Below are 7,167 nucleotides of genomic sequence, written 5' to 3'. Positions count from 1 at the left end.
TACAAAACACTCACCAATATAATCAAAATAGCAGATCATAAAAAGCCAAAATGAGTGACGTGAGCCATGACGAAATATGCACAACACATTTTATCCGGAAGTTATCTAAAATGGTATTAAAATTTATAAGGAACCCATGAACGTTTATTCATTGTACGTAATTGACATGAAAGAACCTTAAAAGGCGAATAAAATAAAAGTAAAGCTGTCATCTAAGGTCATCATTAATAGGAGAACATCAAGGGTGTTCTAAGCCCAAAAAAATTATAAAAATAATAAATAGTGATTTAGAACACTTTTTTAGTTCTTAATGTAAAACTGATTTAAGCCTAGTTCTTATTTGACGTGGCTTCATGTGATTGGACGAGATTTTTTGGAAAAAAAAAGAAAATATTTTATTTATATAAATATTTTGTTAGTACTATATTGTCTGACTTCTTGATTTTACTTTTTGTATTTGTTCGCGTGACGTGATGAGCCTCTACTTTTTGTTAATTAGTACTATATTGCGTTCTTTTAAGATCTCACAGGGTTTAAATAATATACTCTACAAAGTTGTATATAAATATACGTGGAATATATATATAACCCCTATCCTTTCGTATAATCTTTTATTCCTACTATATTTTTGAAATCAAACAAACACTAATTTTGGACACACAAGTGAGTCAGTGAACTCATTCTATTATTTTCTTTTCCACCAAATCTAGAATGTGATCTCTATCTAGTACACTTTAAATAACATTAGTCCAATATAATTGACTTGTATAGTCTTTCTACGTGTTTCATCTTTTCATCTAACGATTTAGATTTCTAGTGGCTTTTTATTATAAGTAATTTAAATTAATTAAATTGTTCTAGTTTATTAAAAAAGTGGAGCACAGTTTTTTTTCTCCATTTGGTTGAAAAGGAAGATATAAGTTATTAATATATAGTTCTAAGCAAACTTTCGTTCAACATACGTGGGACGAACAATATTGTTAATCTGTAATCATTCAATTATAAACGTTCTTTTGAAACATGAAGATCGTTAGAAAAGAAGAAGAACTTGTTTCTTCTTTATATGTGTTTCATTTAATCTTAGGATTATATATAGATTCTTTGGGGTTTTAATTTATTTATCATGTAAATTAAAATTTATATATCTATATATTCAAAAGTTTTCTAAGGTACCATAAGCTATAGTCGGGTTAAAAATGGATATGAGGTTGCCACCCTAAGGCCTAATACTTAAAAAAGAAGAAGAACTTGTTTCTTCTGTCTATGTGTTTCATATAGACTTAGGATTATATATAGATTCTTTGGGTTTTTAATTTATTTATCAAGTAAACAATTAACATAACTATATATTCAAAATTGTTCTAAGCTAACGTAAGCTATTGTCGGGTTGAAATGGATATATATCTACTAACATAAGCTATTGTCGCCCTAACCTTTTAAGATCTCACAGGTTTAAATAATATTGTACAAAGTTGTATATAATGAAATGGCCAATGGAATAAATAATAAGATTACATGATTATACATCGAATGTACAGATAACCCATATCCCTTCGTATCATCTTTTATTCATACTATAATTTTAAAAATAATAATAAACAAACGCTAATTTTGGACACCCAAGTGAGTCAGTACGTGATCTCATTTCTATTATTTTCTTTTCAGCCAAACCTAGAATTTGATCTCTAGCTAGTAAACATCAAACAACATTGATCCGATACAATTGACTTTTGTATCTTCTTTCTACGTGTTTCATCATTTCATCTAGGCCTAGGCATAAAAACTATACCCGAATACCTAACCCGGAATCCGACCCAAAAAATTAGATTTGGATTGGGTATGTGTTTACCTAAGGATGTTAAAAAGGGTTTTTAAGCCTTGTTCAGCCCTGGCCCTGTATACATTAAACCCTTTAAAACCCTGAGTATAAAAAAAGCCCTGTAAAATTAATATTAAAGGGCTGAACCCTCTTCAGCCCTGGCCCGATAACTTTTTCCATTTTATTTCAAAACTCAAAACAAAAACCAACAGTTCTAAAAATACAAAAACTCATCGATATCCAAAACTCATGTTATGTAAAACAGTTCTAGAAATTCAAAACTCAAATCTACTTCAAATCAAAAGAAATCATAATTTGTTTATTATCCATATGCTTCAGATTCTTCTGAGTTCTAGAAATTCAAAACTCAAATCTACTTAAAACTAGCTAATGCAATTATAAGCAAGACACTGATGTTATAAATATGATTCATATACATCGAACGAACACCAAACAGAGAAAAAACAGAAGAAGTCGACAGAAACATCACAATCACTAATTCATTATGAGCTAAAGAATAATCAAATACATATTGCAAATTTGATATGACCGAAACCTTTAAGAGAATATAACTCCAAATTGCAATATCATCTCAAATCTCAATTATAAAGCCACTAATTGATACATAAGGAAGCAACTGAGTTTTATAAACTATGGAGCTACCAAGAATAATGAAACCATGACAATATGATACCTTTCTCAGTTTCAGCAAACAGTCTAAAATCTAAATTGATAAAGGGAAAAATAGATTGAACCTTACTTAAAGCCAATTAGAGGTTGAAGAGATTGTGAAACCAGCGAGATTGAGAACCAACGAATCGTCTCTGGCGGCTAGAGAGAAGAAGAGAAAGAACCGAGAAAGAAAAAAGAAAATTTTGTCGATGAATCAAACCGTGTCGTTTTGTTTAGAGGAAAAAAAATAATAGAACAGGGCCAGCTCGAGATTTAGCAATACTCGGCCCTTATAAGCTCGATTTTTTTTAAAAGTAAAATACAGGGTCACGGATCTATAAAATTAACAACGAGCTGGGCCAACCCTATCATTTTAAGCCCGTTATAACATCCCTATGTTTGCCTATAAAACCCTATTGGATTCTATTTTCTAATACCCGTGGGTTCGGGTTAGGATTGGGTAATATCCGATACCCGTTTGGATATCCGTTAAACCCGAACATGTAAAGATATTTATAATATTTATCATGAATACAATGCAATTACCTCAAAATTATGATTATAATTTTGAATATTTTATTTAGTTTTAATTATATTTTTTTGGTACCCAGTAATTCAGGTACTAATCGGATTCTAAAATTTGTAATCCAAACCGACCCAAACCTGATAGTACCCAAACCAAATCGAACCCATATATCTAAAACTACCCTATGGATTCTATTTTTCTAAACCCGTTTACCCGAACCCGAATGGGTAATAACAAAACTCACATAAATTATTTAAATTGTTCTATTTTATTAAATAAAAAAGTGGAGGACATAAGCTATTGTCTGGTTAAAATGGATTTGAGGTTTTCGCCTAATCTTTCGAAACCCTAAGCTGACATAAGCTATTGTCGGGTCAATGGTACATGATACATGATGTATATATAAAAAGTGGAACACATTTTTTTGCTGAAAAGATGATATATATTGAGTGTATCCCTCGGCAAGTCTTTGGTTTAGATCCGTTCTTCTTCTCCATCGCCAACACTCTCGCTCTCTCAGATTGAAATATGAGGATTTGTGAAGATTTCTTGAGAATTTATCTGTTTCTCCTTTAGCCTTCTCGTCTCCACTCTTCTTCTTATTATCTTCGTCGATCTCCTTTCTCTCCGATCTTCTTCCTCATCGATCTTCTTCTTCTCAGATCTTCTCTTCCTTGTTCCTCTTCTTCTCCGATCTCCTTCTTCTCTGATCTCATCTTCTGCGGTCACCGTAAAAGAACATGCCATTGATCTCTCGTAAGACTAGGGCGAACATGAGAGATGTGAGAATAACAAAACAATTTGGGCTGGACTTATGTTTATTTTTCTGATTTTATAATGGGCCTTTTATTTATTTTTTGCTCTAGTTAAAGTTGGTTTTTACAAGTCCAATAATAGAAATCGGTTATTTCAGTTTTTATGACCAAAAACCGAATTATCCGAAAACCAAACCGAACTGAACCATTTCTAATTTCGGTTTTGGTAGATTTTTCAAAAATTGAAAAAACCGAAAAACCGAAATAACCGAACAAACGGAACTCCCAGGCAGAGGTCGAGAGCGATGGCTGATTGCGATTGGTCTACCTCACCGGAGGAGCTCCTCCGTTTGATCGCCGTCCGATCATTCTCCCTCGTCGAACTCAATCGTTTCCGAAGCATCTGCTCATCTTGGCGCTCCTCCGCTTCCGGCGCCGAAACTAAACATCAATTCCCGAGCCGCCCTCCTCTCCGCCACCTCTCTTTCGTGACAACGAAAGAGAAAAAGCGAGTCTCCAACACCTACCACCTCATGTTCCTCTCACGCGCCGCCTTCTTCCGCGTCACTCTCTCCTCCTCCTCCTCAAAGCAAGGCTGGCTTATAAAATCCGACGAGGACATCAACTCCAAGAAGTTCCGTCTCCTTGACCCTTTCTCCCGGTTCGCGCTGCCGCATTCTCGCGAAACCCTCGATCTTTTAGAGTTCACCGTCTCGGAGATTGGAGAAGCCTACGCGGCGCTTAGCAAACGCAAGGGAATAACAGATCGTGATTTCAAAAAAGTGGTTCTTGTCAAAGCCAATGGATGGAATCAACAGCTTCTTGGGATCAGCCGAGAGAGGTTTATCAAATCTTGGGATGGGGAGTTTTGGATCAGACTCGAAGAAATGTCTGATCATAAATTCTCTGATATTATAGTTCACAGAGGGTTAACTTATGCGTTGGATTTCGAAGGAGCTGTTTGGTGGATTGATTCCAGACTTAGAATCTATGGGTACGGTCCTTTGTTTGAAGAAACGATTACGAATGGCTGTTGCATAGAGAAGAGCTTCGTGGAATGTTGTGGAGAGCTTTACATTGTGGAGAGGCTCTTTGAAGAGAGTTCACGGAAGAGAAAAGCTGATTCCTTGGATTCGAGTGGTAAGGGACTCAAGACGGTTGGTTTCAAGGTTTACAAGATGGATGAGGAATTAGCAAAATGGGTTGAGGTTAAGTCCTTGGGAGACAACGCGTTTGTGATGGCTACGGATACTAATTTCTCTGTTTTGGCTAATGAGTTTTACGGATGCCTGCATAATTCTGTTTACTTCGTAGACAATGAGGAAAGTGAGATGAAGGTGTTTAAGCTAGACAATGGTAATGGTTGTATCGAGACAATGTCTGAATTTTCTGAGAGTTGTTTCCAAATGTTTGTTCCTAGCTTTCTCTGAATTTTTTTTAGTTCTTTTTTTATTTTTGTATTTGACATGTCATGAAAAGCCTTATCTTTCTTCCTAATGTTTTCAATTGCATTTGATATTCTATCAAAAGTCTCATTGATTCTTTGGTATAACAACATCATAAATGGGGTGCTTAGCGACTCTTGGGAACCTCGGAAAGGGAAACAGAAGAGCAACATATTCTTGCCTCTGAACTGTAAGTGCTGTATCAGTTTGAACCAAATAGGTATGTGTTTCTCAGATTATATATGTTCAAATTTGTGTCTCTTTCACTTGTGGTGATATTGAAGAAGCACACTACTATTAGTGTTAAGAGTAAGAAGTGAACAACAGAGAAACCAGAAAAACAAATTATTCAATCATTCTTCTTTTTTTACATTTTTGAGTAGAAGAAATAACAATAACCACCACCAACTTAAGACAGGAGACCTATAAAGCCAATTAAAACTAGACAGGAAACGTAAAACAAAAAACACCAAACTCTAAACCAAATTGAGAAAAAGAGAATGTTAAGATGGGTTTAAGAAGGAATCAACCTTCATGTTGGTAGAGCTGGACAAGAACTTCATGCAGATGGGAGGTTTAACACCAGCCAATGCAAGTATAGAGCTTGGTAATGTCCAAATGCCTTCACCGCAGATCAAACCCGAAGCAACAGCGGAAGAGTACGCATCAGCCTTTGGTTTATTCAGCTTCCTCCAGATGAACAATATGAGACTTCCCACACACATGTCGATTGTGAAGTAACCTCCGATGTAGAATGGTATAGCCATAGCCATCGGGAGGGGGATAAATCGAGCCCACTTTGGTCCTACAGCATCCCTTACGCCGTTCACAATCACTGCTGCTGCGAAGAATATGTAGCACAGCATGAGGCAGTGTTTGGGCAAAGCAGAGAACCCTTCGACTCCAAGTATAGACATGTTTCTGTAGACTAGGGCGTAGGGAGCTGGATAGGCGGTCCCGACTTGGCCAAAGTCTGGGAATGCCTTGTAGAATAGCCAGAAGACGCAAGGAGATATCACACAGCCCATTGCGGTTCCAATAGCTTGGCTCAAGAACATTGATCGTGGTGAGGCTAATGTCATGTAACCGGTTTTGAAATCTTGCATAAGATCAGAAGCTGTTGAGACAATGTTCATCATGACACCACAAGCCGCGAGTCCGGCTAAGACGCCTCCATTGGCTGCACCCGCCCAGGCTCCGATGGTGAAAATGGCAAGTTTTCCGTATGTGGAAGCTAAGGACCAGTCAGTGAGTCCACAACCGTAGGCGTTGCAAAAGGCTAAGACAGGGGCGACTATGTACATGGTCAAAATATGGTACCATTTGAGCTGATGGAAGATGTGTGGAACTGTGACGATTGAGACTATAGCCAAGACTACATAACCGCTTACAGCGAACCATGATGGGATTCTGTCTTTGAGGAAAAGCTCTGTTCTTCTTTTGTCGTCGTAAGAAATTTTTACAATGTTTGGTGATGAACGGTCGTTGACGGGAAGAACATCTTTGTTCTTGAATTGCTTGTATAGACCAAAGATAGTGCGGCCTAAGACTTTGATGAAGTTGTAGAGACCATCACCTAGGATCATAGCTATGGCTATAAACACCTGAGAGCATTAAACACAATTCAAGTTTGCCATCTCTTATTGAATGAACTGAAGGGAAAGGGAGGGAGAGACATAATACAATACCTTGTAGCCTTGAAGACCATGGAGACTACTTGCTTTAAGTTCAGCAGAATACCAATTGCCTTTTTGGTTACCAATGAGAGGCCACATAACACCCCATGAGAGGATTGATCCAATGAGAAGAGAAACATTGATTAGGTACGGGCAAATCATTCCGACACCAACATATGTAGCCGAGAAATCAAAGTAGAACTTGTTCTCATAGGCTTTGAGACCAAATGTAGGGAAGTTAGCAAAACCGCAATCGTCACCAGAAGTGAAGAAC

General features: G+C 36.8%; 2 protein-coding genes across 2 annotated transcripts in view; one reads left to right on the top strand and one right to left on the bottom strand.

Moving 5' to 3' along the window:
• Positions 4,030-5,256, top strand: LOC104701172 (probable F-box protein At1g65740). The gene has a single exon (XM_010416819.2). It carries the CDS (start codon positions 4,078-4,080, stop codon positions 5,200-5,202), a length of 1,125 nt encoding a protein of 374 aa, XP_010415121.1. The 5' UTR covers positions 4,030-4,077; the 3' UTR covers positions 5,203-5,256.
• LOC104701171 (probable metal-nicotianamine transporter YSL7) overlaps positions 5,540-7,167 on the bottom strand; it is a 3,784-nt gene continuing 2,156 nt past the window's right edge. Inside the window, exons 3-4 of the mRNA XM_010416818.2 lie at positions 6,906-6,964; positions 5,540-6,821 (exon numbers count right to left, since the gene is read on the bottom strand). Of these exons, the coding sequence (XP_010415120.1) occupies positions 5,721-6,821; positions 6,906-6,964 (1,160 nt within the window). The 3' untranslated portion in view covers positions 5,540-5,720. The remainder of the gene's footprint in view (positions 6,822-6,905; positions 6,965-7,167) is intronic.

This window comes from Camelina sativa, chromosome 7 (assembly GCF_000633955.1).
Source record: "Camelina sativa cultivar DH55 chromosome 7, Cs, whole genome shotgun sequence".
Lineage (NCBI taxonomy): Eukaryota > Viridiplantae > Streptophyta > Magnoliopsida > Brassicales > Brassicaceae > Camelina > Camelina sativa.
The sequence above is the reverse complement of the archived record's forward strand: the minus strand, read 5'-3'. Positions and strand labels throughout refer to the sequence as shown.